Source organism: Pundamilia nyererei, unplaced genomic scaffold, assembly GCF_000239375.1.
Source record: "Pundamilia nyererei isolate P.nyererei 1_Seehausen unplaced genomic scaffold, PunNye1.0 scaffold00062, whole genome shotgun sequence".
Lineage (NCBI taxonomy): Eukaryota > Metazoa > Chordata > Actinopteri > Cichliformes > Cichlidae > Pundamilia > Pundamilia nyererei.
This window is the reverse complement of record NW_005187463.1, coordinates 412,199-428,212: the sequence shown is the minus strand read 5'-3', so window position 1 is coordinate 428,212 and position 16,014 is coordinate 412,199. Positions and strand designations below refer to the sequence as shown.

Genomic DNA, 16,014 nt, shown 5'->3' with positions numbered 1-16,014 from the left:
TCACTTGTCAGCAGCCTGCGCGGACTCCAAGTGTGTATTATTTCTTTGTGAAGGCCCGCTGTGCGCGGACATGGCTGCAGCTTCGTGCTGCTGCCGTCAGCCGCTGATCTGCATGCTGGGGTGACAGGTCGCACTCGCACAGGTACACTACTCTAATAAACAGCTCTCACCGTCTAACACACAGCGTTACTGAACACTGACTGTTTCAGGATCGTGTCCCGCACACTAGATAAAAACAAAGCAGAAACACCTCTAAATCTGAGCTTAAGCGCGTCTGCGTCTTCGACAAACCATTCTGCACAAATGTAAGCGTGTCAGTGTAGAACTCATACTAATGCTGATCCTAGAATCGGGACAAATGGAAACAAGCAGCAACGAAAAAAAAAAGAATTTTCTACAAATGTCCAGTCACAAATAAATAAATAAACAAAAAGAAAACAGGAAAATATGGAAAAATAAATTAAATCCGACTAATGGCGCAAATAAGCGGCTGCTGAAAAATTCCATTTATTCCATACCATTAGCATCCCAAAAACAGAGTCAAACAGAGCTGATGTGTTGCCGCCACATTGTTTTTGCATATTTTAAAGTAATCACCTCTAGTAGTAACAGCACACACACACTTTAAAAATCTGCCTGAACCTGTCGTAGACACTAAATGCAAATAAGCAGGCTACCTTTTCTACTGGTTAGTTGAATGTGTTAAATGTCCTGGAGATATGTGCGCACGAGTGGATGCATGTGTCTGTGTGTCTACATGTGCGCGTGCGGGCATGTGTGCGTGCACGCGGGGGGCTCTTCTCTGAACGAATCCGTTCCGTGTTGCGCGTTCGAGTCCGCCTCTCCGCGCCCCTGCTTCCCATTGACGCACTTTTTAAGCGTCTTCCCCCTTCTCCACCTTAAGGCGAGCAGCAGCGGCAGCGACCAATCACCATGCCATTACAGCCTTCAGAGGAAGCTGTTTATGGGGCTGCAGCGCTAATTAGGCTCATGAACTAACAAATCTGCCTGCACGAAGCCGGCGAGGAAAACGATCACATCCATGGATTAGTCTGGGAGTAGCCGAGCACTTTTTATTTTTTGGCTTCTTCGACACTGCCCGCCGCCCTTTCCCAACTTGTTTACTGCGCAGAAACTTTCCCCTTTTTTTCCTTGGGTGTGGAGTATTTTTCAAGCAAGAGCGCCTACGACAACTTTAACCTAAACTGGGGAATCTGGACTATCAGACCATGTTTCAACCTACACCCAAGAGGTGTTTTACTATAGAGTCTTTAGTGGCGAAGGATAATCCGATACCGGCGTCCCGCTCCGAGGAGCCCATCAGGCCAGCGGCTCTCAGCTATGCAAACTCCGGCCAGATGAACCCATTTCTGAACGGCTTTCACTCCGGCGGCAGGGGCGTCTACTCTAACCCGGACTTGGTTTTTGCCGAGGCGGTCTCTCATCCGCCAAACTCTACCGTTCCAGTACATCCGGTGGCCCCGCCGCACGCTCTGGCCGCTCACCCGCTTTCATCCTCACACAGTCCGCACCCGCTTTTTGCCAGCCAGCAAAGAGACCCCTCAACTTTCTACCCCTGGTTATTACACAGATATAGGTACTTGGGTCACAGGTTTCAAGGTAAGTTGTCAAAGTATTCGACTTTGGATGAGTTTTACGCACGAACAACTACGGGCTGTAGCATTTTCTTTTCTGTTATTATTTCATTTTTGTTTTTTTTGTTTTTTTTGGCTTTTTTTAGGTTGGGGGCAGGTTGTTTTAAAAAAATATAAATATATATTTGTAGCTGTAGCAGAACAGTTTTAAAGTGAAGCGTCGTTAAGTGCCAAAAGTAGTTTCTAAAGGTGTCTCAGCTGTAAAAAGAAATGACCTCGTAACGAATTTCTTCGATTTTGGACAAAGAAAAATAATCTGTAACAAAGAAATATTTATGGCTGGGCTTGTGAGGACGCCTGCAGCTTTGGAGTATGTGTTAACGGGTTGTTGTTTTTTTACGAATTGAAATTCTGACATGTTTGTACACCGGTAGTCTGCAGGTTATATATAGCGCATGATCTATATCCAGAAACGCAATGAAAGCATTTCGCTAGTCTGCGGTTTAAACCTGTTACAGCAGGTTTTTTGTTTTTTAGTTTTTTTAGTTTTGTTTTTTTAAAGAAATAAATACATTTTTATTTGAGCTAAACGTGTAATTATATGATTATGCTGTTTCTAAATTTCTGAACCTGACATCAGACAAAATATGAGTAAATTGTAAATTTATTGTTTAAGTTGGTTTGGCCTGAGAACTTTTCTATTGTTGATTTCGGGTGCTGAATTTGTGGTATTTTTATGTGATCGTTATTATTAATAATATTATTACTGAATATTATTTTTATTTGTTTGATTTGGTTTGTTTTTCCTGCAAGTGACAGCGCTATTTTTTATTTTTTATTTTACTGGAATGTATTTTCAGTTTAATTTCTAAGATGGTTTTGTGTGTTGTCGATTTACAGTTTGTTCACAAAAAGCTAATTTAATTAAGTCCAGGATTATACGTCTGCTTTATTTGTTTCCCTCTTCTCTTCACACGGAAGGACTGACAGATATTAAAAGAAGAAACCTTCAGTAATGATTAATTTAAACACACACACACACACACACACACACTTTCATAAATACGGCGTGTGGCTTTTTATTGACTAATGTCCAGCTTCTTTTTGGACTTTATTATCGTCCTCTTTTATAGTCCCTCAGGAGACTGCAGTCCTCTAGCTGCGCCCAGGCCTGTTGTTTCTTATGGAATAGTTAACATCTTATAAAATATACATATATATTTGAATACGTCACTGAGGATCCTCACTTTCTGCTCGCTTCCAGGTAATGAAACGAGTCCAGAGAGCTTCCTTTTGCACAACGCGCTGGCCAGAAAGCCCAAAAGAATCCGGACAGCGTTTTCACCTTCGCAACTCCTGCGGCTCGAACACGCGTTCGAGAAAAACCATTATGTGGTGGGAGCAGAAAGAAAGCAGCTCGCCCACAGCCTTAGCCTCACAGAAACTCAGGTAAGAAGCACTGGATTTTACTCGACATTCCGCCCTCTCTCTCTCCACTCACCTGCTCTCACGTTGTGTGTGTGTTTTTTGTTTCAGTGCTGCTTCTCAGCGCGTCGTGTCGTGTTTTTGGCTTTTAGGAAATCCCCACTTTCATTTTACAGTAATTCAAGAGATTATTATTGATTATTATAGAAGCTGACTGTGTCGTGGTGCTTGTCCTGGAGGACGGTGTGTTACCTTTTATGTGTTTGGTTTTTTTAACGTGGTACCGTGCGTCATGGAGCCTTCAATCAGGCCTGTAAAACGTGTGCGTATTTACGCGCGGCACTAAAGCGGGGTGTTATCATTTGCTTATCATTTGCCAAACAATAACGCGAAATTATCAGGTGGCACACCGTTTCCACGTTGTCATTTGAAGACAGAGGCTTTCTGCTGGAGCCAGTCCATCGTCATTGTGTAGGCCTAACCTCATTCCAGGAGGGGGTTGAATTACTTTGTTTTGGGGTGGGGGGTGGGGGGGGAGAATGTTGCCTTTTCAAAATGGAGGGCAAATTAACCAGTTAACCATTTTATAGGGTAGGAGATACAAAGAGCGAGGCGGGTTCAGTGAATTCCCCCTGCCATATTTAAGATGCTGTTTGAGCCCATCAGCCTGCTGTCTTTTGTCCGCTGTGTCTCCTTTATACGGCGGGGCCTTTTGGAGGAGCTGAAGGGAGAAATGAACCGTCACCTACTTCAATTAGCCCACTGAAGGCTTATTAAACGCACCTCGGTTGCCATTAAAGAGCTGAAAGGGCTGCACAGCGACAAAACAGGAACAGATAATTTATCGATTTAGATGTTGTTAATTCCCCCCACGGTACCGATTATTAACAAATCCACTTAGAGGAGCGTGTGGACATATATGTTAAACGTGCCTCAGAGACATTTATTTCTCTTGACATCCACATGCTGACATTTTTGTTTTAAAATAAAATCTAAAAAAATTAAATACATTTCTGACCTACTTTGGGTATGGCGTCAAAGTTTCTGCGCGCATTAAAACAGTAGTGAACCTTATTTATTAAAATATTCTATTTGTGTCACAGCTCCTTGTCTCATTTTCCTTTTTCCCTCCCGATAATTTTAAGGCGTGATGTGGAAAAGACTCTGTCCTGTTATATTGTTAATAGAATTGGGGTTTGACCTTTTTAAGGCGGAAGTCGCTCTTTTTTATGTGAGTTAATAAGAATAATTGGAGTAATTAACAATGACATGATTTTTAATGGCATGTATTCGTGCTGTACTGGAACTATAATTGATGTTTGTTTATCCCGGCGGCTGTTTCCTTAGGTGCAGGTCACATTTTGCCTTTTTAAAAAATTATTGTTATTTCTGCTGAACTCTCTGCTTGTTTTTAGCCATGCTATCCTATTCACGCTTGGTTTTACGCACTGGCCAATCGCGGTTTATCTCGTGAAACTGATACGGGTTTTTCTGGTCCCCCCCCCTTCTCTATGCAGGTAAAAGTGTGGTTTCAGAACCGACGGACGAAGTTCAAGAGACAGAAGTTGGAAGAGGAGGGCTCGGAGTCTCAGCAGAAGAAGAAAGGATCGCATCACATAAACCGATGGAGACTGGCGACTAAACAGGCGAGCCCGGAGGAAATTGATGTCACTTCGGACGATTAAAATAAAGACTATGCGCCTGAATGAAGGAGGACATGGATACAGGATGCCGTGTAGAGACAAGTGAGAGGGTACAAAGCCAATGTCACATTTCAGATCTCCGGAGACCGGCAGCTGAGGGTGAGACAAGCCCGACTGACACTGCTGTCGCCACGCGGGTCTGTCAGTCCGAGTGACCCAGGGAAATGTGACCGACAGTGTGTCAGTCCACCTACCTGAACCCTTTCTCGCACCAACCACCACTACTACCCCCCTTCCCCCACCCTCCCCCACCTACAACCAACACCTAATTATATTTTTCTCCAACTCACATTGGACGTTTGCACTTCAGAAGGCTTTTATTATTATTTTTTCCTCCTCTTATTTTTTTAAACAAAAAAAAATCGTTTCCACGTAAGATATACCAAAACACCAAACTGCTTTTTTTTTTTTTTTTTTTTTTGTAAAACTTGAAATGCATGGTCTAGTTTTTTTTTCTTCTTTTTTCCTGGTAGCTGTTTTTAATTTGACGAGTTTTCGCAAACCAAGGAAAAACAGAAACAATAACAACAAAAAAGAGGAATAATCAGTTTTGTTTCCAACTCTATTTTCAAACAGAGAGATGTCGTGCTTCTTCCTTTTTACAATGTGTGCAGTCTTTAATTAATGATTCTCGTGTAAAAGTGATTGTGAAAACATATGAAGTAGCGGTGCTGCGTTATGGTGTTTATTTTTAATTTTTTTTAAGGAAAGAAAAGTGGAATTTCGATGAAAAAATGACATCTTTCTATAAAAAAAATAAAAAATAAGTGAATCAGACCACAGACAAAGTACTTAAAGGGAAGGTATCAGGACATTCCTTTAACCTAAAGCTTTACCAATGTGTCGCTGTGGCCCCCACACAGGCTTCTGTCAGGACTTGACCCTCCAGTGAAAGTTGCAACGAAGGACTAAAAAGCAAGAATTGACAAAGACAGGAGAGAGAGCAAAAATAAAAAAGCACTGAGCGTTATTCCATGTACAGAAATGCTAAAAAAAAAGTTAATGTTTCTGTTAAACCCGCTTTTACAGAATGTAAATACTTTTTGTGTTTGTGTTAAGTTTGCTACAATTTTAACACAAAGTATACTTCCAAGAAGTATGTAATTGTCAATATTTTGTCAATAAAGTTTTATCAATATGTCGCGCGCAGTAAAAGTATAGGCTTTTGATTACGGAAAGCAACCTTAAGGTTTTTTTTTTCTTTTTTCGGAAATGCGCAATCATTTAGCGCACAGCGAGGCGCGCTGATGTGGCGTTTATAGGATGATTTAAAAAACAAAGAGAGGAAAAATTCTGCAGCATGTAATTTGTTTTCCTCAGCCCTGCATTTGTTTCTCAGTCTGACATAGAAAGCATTTTTTTTCCTCCAGGAGCTGCAGCGTCTGCTCCGCTCCGGCTACAAAGAGTCCCTACAAGCTTTTGTGAAAGTGCAAATCAGTTTGGGCAATTATCATGCGAGTAATATGAGGGGGGAAAGGGGATGCATTGCCCAGTGGTCCACTTTAATCTCTTAATCCACGGATCCAAGGGGGGCTTGGTTGGACATAATTTAGTACAATCTGACTACCCCTCACGACGCGATAAGGGAAGGTTGCAATGTGCCGCAAAAAATGGGATCTTTGTTTAAAATCTTGTCTTTTAGGCTCCAATCGTGCTGCAAGCTGCTGCTTTGGACCGAGCGGAAACATTACAGGACTTCTTTTTTGGAGTCCGTGGGCGCATTAAAAAAGAGAAAGAGATGCAGGAAACGATTTCTCATTTAAACACAAACAAACCAAACAACAAAACCACGGAAGCAGAAAGAAATCTTAACAAATTGACACTAGATTATGATGGTTTTTGTTTGTTTCCTCGCGAACAGCACAGCAAACCTAACTTCGGTGTTTCTCGCGGAGGTGCACGTGTTTGTTTAATTGTTTCATAAAGTAAAAAGTGGTGTTTTTGTGGTTTGGGTTAGGAAGGAGGGGGGGCATGGCATATAGGGAATTCTTAATCGGCCCATAGATTATAACAGCAATAAAAATCTATAGAGAATACCATTAGCTTTGGAGAAAAAAACCCCTAAAAGCTTTATTACAAACCCAGCTTTGAAATAGGGGGGATTAGAGGACTGAAAGGGTCCCACAATAGTTAGAAGAAAAGGTTTCATGCTAATGAGGTTAATGCCCTTTGTATCTCCGGACTCCACAACTTCATTACTCCTATCTCGGGCAACACCGAGCGGCTCAGAGCTTCACAATCCACTCGAGCTTTTCCCTACCCTGCCTATAAAGAAGGATTTGATAGCAGTCCTGTTCAAACTAGATAATTATATCTTTTCAAGTTGGAATTAAGATAAAGAAAGTGCAGTGGAGGCGGTGAGCCTTGATCCGCCGCAAACAAATTTGGCGCACTCCCCCCCACCACACATACACCCCCTCCTCGTGTGTGTGTCTGCATGGACACACAGGAGACAGGACAGGCTTCTCATTAGAGCCTGGCACAATTTGATTAATTTAAATGCGTTTGATTTCAACCCCTCTCTCTTAAAAGAAGCTAGTGCATGGAAATAATTTTTGATCTTATTTTTGAAATTACGTTTTGTTTTTTTTTAAGCTACAATATCCAAAAATCTGCTTCACCAAATTAAAAGCTTCCAGTGGGTGTATTGTATTTTAATTTGTTAAATAAAATTAAAAGAGACTCTTTATTTTGAAAGTGCATATTACTACATAAAAAAATGAAAATGAAAATAATAAAAAGCTGTAGGCGGAGGTGGAGTGGGGGATTATTTTCTGTAAAGCAGTCTGGGTAAAGACATCTTCCTAACAAAAGCGCGCATGCCGCTTCCGTAATATTTAGGTTTTTACGTCTGAGAAATTCAAGGCGCTCTTCTTTTCAGATCCTGGCATTTGTTTGAGGACGATCAGGTGCAATTTGAAACTAAGGTCACATGAATATAATTACTTTGGACAGAACTCAAACAGCGTGCGCGCGTTATGAGTTGAAGTGGGCCCTCACGTATTAGATCCTTCTCCCAGACGCTCGTGCTGTGCGTTAAGGGCCAATTGTGGGGACCTTTGGTGACCCTCTTATCTAAACTGAAACTGCCCCTCTCGGTCCGGGGGCTAAACTCCCTCATAAATCATCACAAGTCCACGCGCAATTTGGTTCTTGCGTAAATTTTGGACAATTTGGAAACGAGCTCCCGCTGCATCAAACATTTAGCGCGCAACGTGAAACGATTATCCACCACTGAAAAGAGTAGTCGGTCCTATCAAGTGACCCCACTGACCCAAAACCTTTAATCTGCAATTAGTAGGTATAATTACGTCCGCTGACACCACTAATGTGAATAGTGGCCGAGGGAGGGAATAAGTGGAGGACAGGCTCGGTATTAGCGCGCAAAGTCAATAATTGATCGAGCTGGAATCTCTTAAGTCGGAAGAAGTGGCTTCTGAAAGGATGGATTTGGATAGTTTGTCAACACGTCGTCTGCCAGAGGAGTTTCATTTCGAAGAGCATCTCGTCGGGGGTAAAATGAATGTCTGTGAGGTGGCACCTGTAGGCCGACCCCGTTACAGACCCAACGTCAGGCCTAACTTGATCTGTCCTGTTTCACAAATTGCCTCTGAAATTGATCCTTGAAACGAGAGAATGAACCCCGCACAATTCCCCTGGCCTCGACATAAGGTGCAGCAATAAATATACAAGACTAATGAGCAATTACCATACGATCACTCTTCAAATAGCTTACATAATAACAAATTAAACATCCACGCCTCGGATTCAGTTTCTTTCTTTATTATTAATAACGAAGGAGTGGCGTTTGCAGCCACGATGTGCTCGGATGATTATGTTTTCCGAACCCAGCAATTTCCAATTTGCCATCGGGTACAGTCAGCGGTTATTGACTCGGACTAACTAGTCTACCGACTTTCAGGGGCATGAACACAGCTGGGCAGAAGTGGCGATATTTGTGAATAACGCGTCCTTTATCCTTAAGTTATTTCCAGCTCAGATTTTGAACGAGGTGAGGCGTTTAAGAGCAGGATTAAACACGCAGACACTCACGAAGCGCTCCTAAAGGCATCACAGCGGCCTGCTGCGTTTCCTGACATGACAATGAACTTGTTAGCGTTTGAGATCCTATACTGGAAAAAAAAATCAACATATTGTTTAAAAAAAAAAGGAAAATACCAAAGCTGTAAGATATAAATATGCTGACTGTTCTTTAAAAAGAAAAGAAAAAAAAACAAAAAGACACTTGAGTTAATGTATTCAAGGCAGGTCGACATCGTATACACACACACACACACACACACACACACACACTAAGAGCCTGGCACCAAAATGTGATTGTTAATAGATGAACAAAGCCAAGTGGCACATTACAAGCTGCTCTGACAGGCCCATGCAGAGTTTCACTCACTGGGTTTTGGTGCTCCATTGCCCATGTTCACCAAGGTCACCACACACACGCGCTCGTCACATGACCTACATGTGACAAATGGTTATTTCACTATGAAATATTCATTGCATTTCAGAAACAGTAAACTTTATTTTTTTCCACCTGCACAATGGCCGCCCTCCCCGTCTGTCAGGCCTCAGTCCCATCATGCCTTGCGCCCTGCATTTGCAGACACCACCAGCATATCTGTGTGCTCCCCTCAGTAACCACACTGCACAGGCACAGCTCAGTTTGGAAGGCCTCAGAAACTTTATTAGCTGTTTTTTCCCCCGTCTTCCTTAAACTCTTCTTATTATAATTGGCTGCAGCAGTAAACACCTATTTTTCCATGCATTAATATTCTTATGGCAAACTGCAATGCCAGAGATTCCTAATGCTTATTTTCTCTAACGATATAGGGGCAATTTGGGCTGTAATTTGAGGCCGTTTCATTTGCATATAAGTGTTTCCCACATATCCACCACCAGCTCTGAAGAGAGCGATTGTCGACCCCTTGTCCTCTGAAGTTCCAACCTCCAAACATTTTATAGGTTGTATCTGCAAGCAGCATTCCCTTCAGCTCGCTAATGTGTAACACATGGCGGACTGTACACCTGATAAAATACCTCAGGGGCGCTGCAGTTTGGAAAATCCTCAATTCGCTCTCTAAATAAAACAAACAATGGCCTCACTAAATATATCACATGTGCCTGCTGAACTATTTTGTGTCTCTTGACCTGCAAGTCCCCTCCCACATCATCAGCACTGACACAGCTCTGTCTGTTTGCAGGATGCAGCTTGCAGGTACTTTTGAAAATACTGCCTGATTTTATGACCTCCTGCTTTTAGAATAAACAGGCTGTAGTGCTACGGCTTGCTGAAGCTCCATTGCTCTTGTGTGTGTGTGTGTGTGTCTATGTAAGCTGCTGGTTCTCCTGTCCGTGTTTTATGTCGCTCCATGTGAGGGTATGGTCACATGCAATTAAATTAGCTCACTTCTAAAAGTGGACTTTTGAGTCCACTTCCCCTCTGCTACTTCATCCCTGTGAAATCGCTGCAAATGTGGCTACAATTAGAGCTGAAGTGTAACATAGCTCCCAGAGCATGGGTTACAGAGCAGACAGGTGAAATTGTGGGCACCTGTTCTTCTGCCCCCTCAAAGCTTCGCTGTGTCTCCCCCTTTTGGTGACTGGGAGGGAGCAAAATCTGGCCCCCAAAAAACATGAAATATCAAGTTACTTTGGGCTGAGTCTGACAGCAGTGGAGTGTTTAGTGTCTGGGAAGTGAAGCAGCAATAAAATACTAGTGGTCTTTGCAGACAGGGGGTTGCATGCTCTTGGGTAGCGGATGGTGCATCGCTTTTCCTTATTCCTTTTCAACGCAGGAGTCAACTGAGCCCATGACACACATTTAAAATGTAACTTTAGATGTTTGGATTTTTCATTAAGTGGCTTTAAAATAGACTGTTGGCAAACAAGAGAAACATTAGCCTGAAGTAAAGCACATATCAGTAAATACTACTGGTACTGTAGCCTTAAATAGTTTTGTTAACACTAAAAAGAAATGGCACAGTTTCAAAGTGGAACTGTAAACTATTGCATTGGACCACCCTATGGTAAGGTGAAAAATTATTATTCTAATTTGTTTTATAGCCTGAGCTATAGTTGATCATAACACAAATAACTATATGATAACATTAATATAGAAGAAATACTTTTCGGTGGCGCTATTTTGATGTTTCCTTTACCAGATAATTAATTTGCTTGTGAAACAAGTGGGCAATGTATAAAAACTAGCAATAAATTGAGCTTTAAGCAACGATAACCTGCATATATTTTTTTAATTTTGCAAACATATCCGTGAACATTTTGTTGATGGTACTGTAAAGCTGGAAATGATGTTTATAAATCTTTATAGAAGTTAGTAAACACACAGCAGCGCTACTATAAACATTACTTACATGGCTATTCTAAAAGTCGAAGCTTATGTTCTTAATAATTGTATTAAATAACTTAAAACTAAGAAGGTAAGGTGGGCAGTGGCGTAAATTATAAGAATGTGAGCTTGGGGCGGGGGGGGGCTGCTTACTTATGCTAGCATCTTGGTATTTTTTGAAATATTGTTGCTTAAACAGACACAAATTAGTCACTTCCTGTTTAAGAAAAAAAAAAAATATATATATAGTGAGAATAATCTCACTGATCACTGTGTATCTCTGTGATGCCAGTAGTTATGACAAATCTACAATATTTTGGTGCCCTGAGAATTAGAACGAGCTTAGCGATCAGTAATGAAAGCTTTACTACAATATTTCTCCTATCAGTTATGACACCATGCATTATACTACATATAATTTAAAAAAATGTTGAAGGGTCTTTCTTTTTTAATATCTAGAATTTTTAGGTGTCCCATAAATAAAATTGGATTGAATAAGATTATTTTTTTTCTACACATGAATTAATTATATAACTATATTACTGCCTTAATAATGATTGGTAAACAGGAATAATTATCCTATGTTATTAGTAAATAATTAATCCTGTAATTGTTGAATTAACTATCTATTTACCATTTAACAACAAAGGTCATTATGAAGTGTTTTGACATTTCTGCTTGTGTGTGTGTTGACATATTTGGTGTGTGTTAAAAACAGAAGTGTGGCTCCAGACTGAAAATATTTACCAGCTCATTCTGCACATTTTCACGCTTTAGTTTGGAATATGGAGCTTTTACCCTCCTTTCCAAATTACCCTCAGTCAAAACTGGAGAATGACAAGCAACACTGACCAGACCACTTTATTCTAATTTACAACAGGCAGTTTTCATAACACACCAGAAGGGGTTTCTTGACACTCTGTAATTCATGGTAATTCATGACGTTTCAGCTGCTTCACGCGACGTCTTCATGAATGCTGATCCAACTCTTACGCCAGCTCTCATTAGCTTCTCATACAACACTGAAGTCATTTGTGGCATCAATGCGACGCCGTGCCAACTCTCTGGTCAGTTCTGTCATAATAGCCCACCTCCCCCTCTGCGCAACAGACACTTGAAGTCGGTTTAAACATGACTAATATTCACAAACAATATTTTCCGTGGAGGACTGTGTGTGCGTGTCTTGTATGAGCGAGTATGCATTTGCGGTTTGGTAGTGGGTGTCTCTGCGTTCTCTGCTCCATCGTGGAAAAATACCGTCCGACAAAACAGTCTGTGGCTTTGTCTCGAGAAATTGAATGTCCTCGGTCGTGGCTAAATACACATCGTTATGTTCAGCACAAACACCTAACAAAAGAAGTGGTTTTGTCTCATGAGCCCGAGGGCTGCAACTTCAGCTGAGATTATGCACACAAACATGGAAGTAATATACAGAAGATGAGGCTGGAAAAAGTACGAGAAGCTTCATGTTTGTTACGTCTTTGCTATGGCGGCAGATGTTCTCGAATTCCCTGCTGGAAAACCGCGCGGGCCATGTGTTCCAAATGTGTTACGGCAGGGGGAGAAAATACAGTGTGCTGAAGTGTCTGACATCTAAACACTGACATGTTTAAGCAACGCAGAAAGACAAGAAAAGGCTTTTAGTGCAGGTTTCAGTGTGACTGCTTGGAGAGCTGGAGCCTTGCTTGACAGGCGGTGTAAATGATTGGTGGCAGTAATTCAGTTTGTGACACCTATTATGGGCCAATGAACAACTTAGCACCTCCACAGAGAAACTGACCTAAATTACTCTTGCTGATCATTCACTCCCATTCACTCATAATGTTCTTCCTCTGCACAGCTTAGCTATTTATTGAAAGGAGAGGGATGCTGTCTAAACATCTCAAGTGGAGTTTGTGAGAGCCACCTTCTAATTAATAACAAGCATAACTCGGTTTACGTAAGCTTAAGGTGAAATAATTACCTCTCCACAGGCAGCAGCACAGAGAGACTTTGAAGTCTGACCAGCGTTGGCTGGGAACTCTCCAACTTCGACGGTTGTGCAGCACTCCATTATGCATTAGCAGCAACCGAGAAGTGCTCTGTGCTTCACCTGACTCTAACTGGTGCTAACGCTTGCTGGCTAAAGCGCCTTCAACCATATAATTGCATGCAGTGTGAACATATGAGCTCTAAATGCATGTAACCCACAGAAATGAGGGGCGGGTTGACTGTGAAGCCACGCGATGTGCGCATCAGCACCTCAGACGAGCGGGCAGAATAAACAGGTGCACCGCCGAGTGTGGAATATATAAACGAGGAAATGGCAATCTATGTCTTTTCAAGTCCAATTACAACGACAGCTAAAGCCACAGCACCTGGTCTTGTTGAAGCTTTTTGTCCCCCTCCAATACAAGCACGCACGCACACACAGGCTGTTCTATGTGTTTATGAGTGAGGTATAATGGTAGCGGGGTGTGTAAGTGCTGCAGGTTATTTTGTATTTGGAGGTGAGGACATGGCAAATCAGACCACTTCACACATGAAAGGCAGGAGTAGGTTCATTTAATTCTCTGTGCCTCTCTTAGCCTGGATCTCGCTGTCCTTTTAGGGGGACTCCAGAGGCTAGTTAAAAGGTGTCTGATTCTCACCATGAATCTAATTAGATCTCTGACTGAGGTCTTAACATCTCCTTTGAAAAAAAAAGAAGAAGAAGAAGAAGAAAAAAGAAATGCATGGAGGAATAAGGTGCTAAAGCACATAGCCCCTCGCCTCCACTGCACCTTGGCCTGAGCTGTCCCCCTGCTCCCTCCTTTTCAAGAGAAAAACAAAGTCCTGCAGGCTAATGAAGTTTGTAATTAAGGAGATTCTGTCGGGCTGAATGAGTAATTAGGACGTAGTTTCTCAGGGGTGTTAATGGTGGTCAGGCTCAGTGGAGCATAGGCTGCATGTATGGCCAAAGAGAGCACTCTTTCATACCTCACCAGCAAGCGGAAGGGGGGGAGACGTGAGCCCGTTTTCCCCTTGATTTAGACCTGTTGTCTCTCAGGGAGGGGGCTGTTTGGTGCACTGTAAGATGTGCAGTGTTATTTAAGATCAGTAGACTGAGTGGTTGAGGAGAAGCTGTCCTTCTTCCCTCCAGATTGTCACGTTCAGGCATGTCTATAGGAAACATGAGTGCATTCGCAGCCCAACTAATTTGCTATAGATTTCTGACGTATTGTGAAATCAGATATAATTTGAGGCAAATGGCTGCGGGACAGGACCACGCGCTGTTCCTGGTGAAGACATCTCCGTTCTAATTATCACATTTACTTCAGATTGGTTGACTGTGCTGCTGATAAAGAAAGTTCACCTGGCCTCAATTAACTATATTTATCTCAGATTATCCCTCCATGAGATTTCTGCTCTGGCGAAAAGATTAGCGTTATTAAGAGTCGCATATGCAGGATGAATACATTTTCAGACAAAGTGACATCTCTTAAGGATGAGAAATTAAATCAATGAAATGGGAATCAAAAGGAAGTTGCTGCATGTACTCGGGATTCTTCAGCCGCCTTTTTTTTTTTTCATAAAAATTTCTCCTGCTGTAATATCACAGCTTGCATGCGCAGATACGCTGTTTTCAAATTGAAAACGAAATTTAATAATTGTTTAATTCTTATCTGAAGTTATCTACAATCAAATTTGCTCACCAAAACAGAGAGGTGAGATTTACTTAAAGTGGTGATTTGGATTTGCAGTAATAGAGCACATTAGCGTGAGCACACTGAAGCCAGATCAGAGTGTTTACAAACTGACGTCTTTGACAGATACTGTAGAAGGAGTCTCACCAGAGGCTGATCTCTGGTTAACCTCTACATTCTCTAAAATCATTTACACAGTTTAAACTGGGAAACGTCCTGCTGTGAGGCACAACACCTGGGCTTTGAACCCGTGACCTCACATCTGAGTGCTCTCGCTGAAGCCCCCGCTGCCTCCCGGTCAGCTGGAGGATCAGCACGGACAGACAGACCCAGAACTCTTCATTTCCTGTTTCGCCTGCAACTACAAAAAAAAAAGCAAAGAAAAGAAAAAAGAAGCTACCTGTGTTACAGGTAACCAAAGCACGACCCTTGTGAGGACAAGCTATGTTTTCCCTGTGCTGTGGGTAAAAGGCCAGAAGGAAAACAGAAAGCGAACAATGTGGTCATTCCAGATATTTTTACGTATTCAAAGACAATAAAAGAGACTTTAAAGTAATATCGTTCCAGATTTTTCCACTTTATTGACATTTTTTGTTGCCTTAGAATTGCTCCCGTGGACCAAAAGGGGATAAGACAGATCTCAGTTGCAGACTCATTACAGGTTAAGTAGCGCAGGTGTTTGTCAGCTCCAGGCAGACCTACGTGGATGAGGCCTTCTCATGCAGGCTACTTCCTCACACATTAGTCTTCAACCAAATTACTCTGAGCGGAGGCTCTGCCCAGTCCATCCCTCATCGACCTCTCTCCCCTCTGCGCTGCAGGCAGGGCTGGAGATAAAAAAGCTGAAAATCGGCTCTAGGAATCCTAAATATTAGTGGTTGTAAATCAGCCCCCAGTGGCCTATGAATAGCAATTATCTTTTTTTGCACTAATAAATCCCCCTAGTCACAGATAAGATGGTTTCCTTCCCCAACCCGCAGTAAAAACAGCTAAGTATTGAGCAAGCAAAAATGGGAGGGGTACAGCAAATAAATGAGGGCTCTTTAGCAGTGGATTACACTCAGTCATAAGAGGGAAAAATGTAGTCTTTTGTAGTGGTGGTGCACAGCATATGAATCGAGAGGGGAAAAGGCGTATGATCACAGGACTTTAGGAATTCAGATGATATCAAGGAGCAAGCCTGAGCTCTTATCAGCCTTATCAATACCTGCTAAACATGATTCCCTTCAGTGCGCGCTGAGTTTCGGCTGGTGGAAGTGCTG

General features: G+C 42.0%; 1 protein-coding gene across 1 annotated transcript; it reads left to right on the top strand.

Annotated features, from left to right (window-relative positions):
• Nucleotides 1-916: 916 nt before the first annotated feature.
• On the top strand, nucleotides 917-5,106 carry emx2 (empty spiracles homeobox 2). The gene is made up of 3 exons (XM_005735061.1): nucleotides 917-1,620; nucleotides 2,860-3,044; nucleotides 4,538-5,106. Exons 1-3 carry the CDS (start codon nucleotides 1,230-1,232, stop codon nucleotides 4,703-4,705), a joined length of 744 nt encoding a protein of 247 aa, XP_005735118.1. The 5' UTR covers nucleotides 917-1,229; the 3' UTR covers nucleotides 4,706-5,106.
• The last annotated feature ends 10,908 nt before the right edge of the window (nucleotides 5,107-16,014 follow it).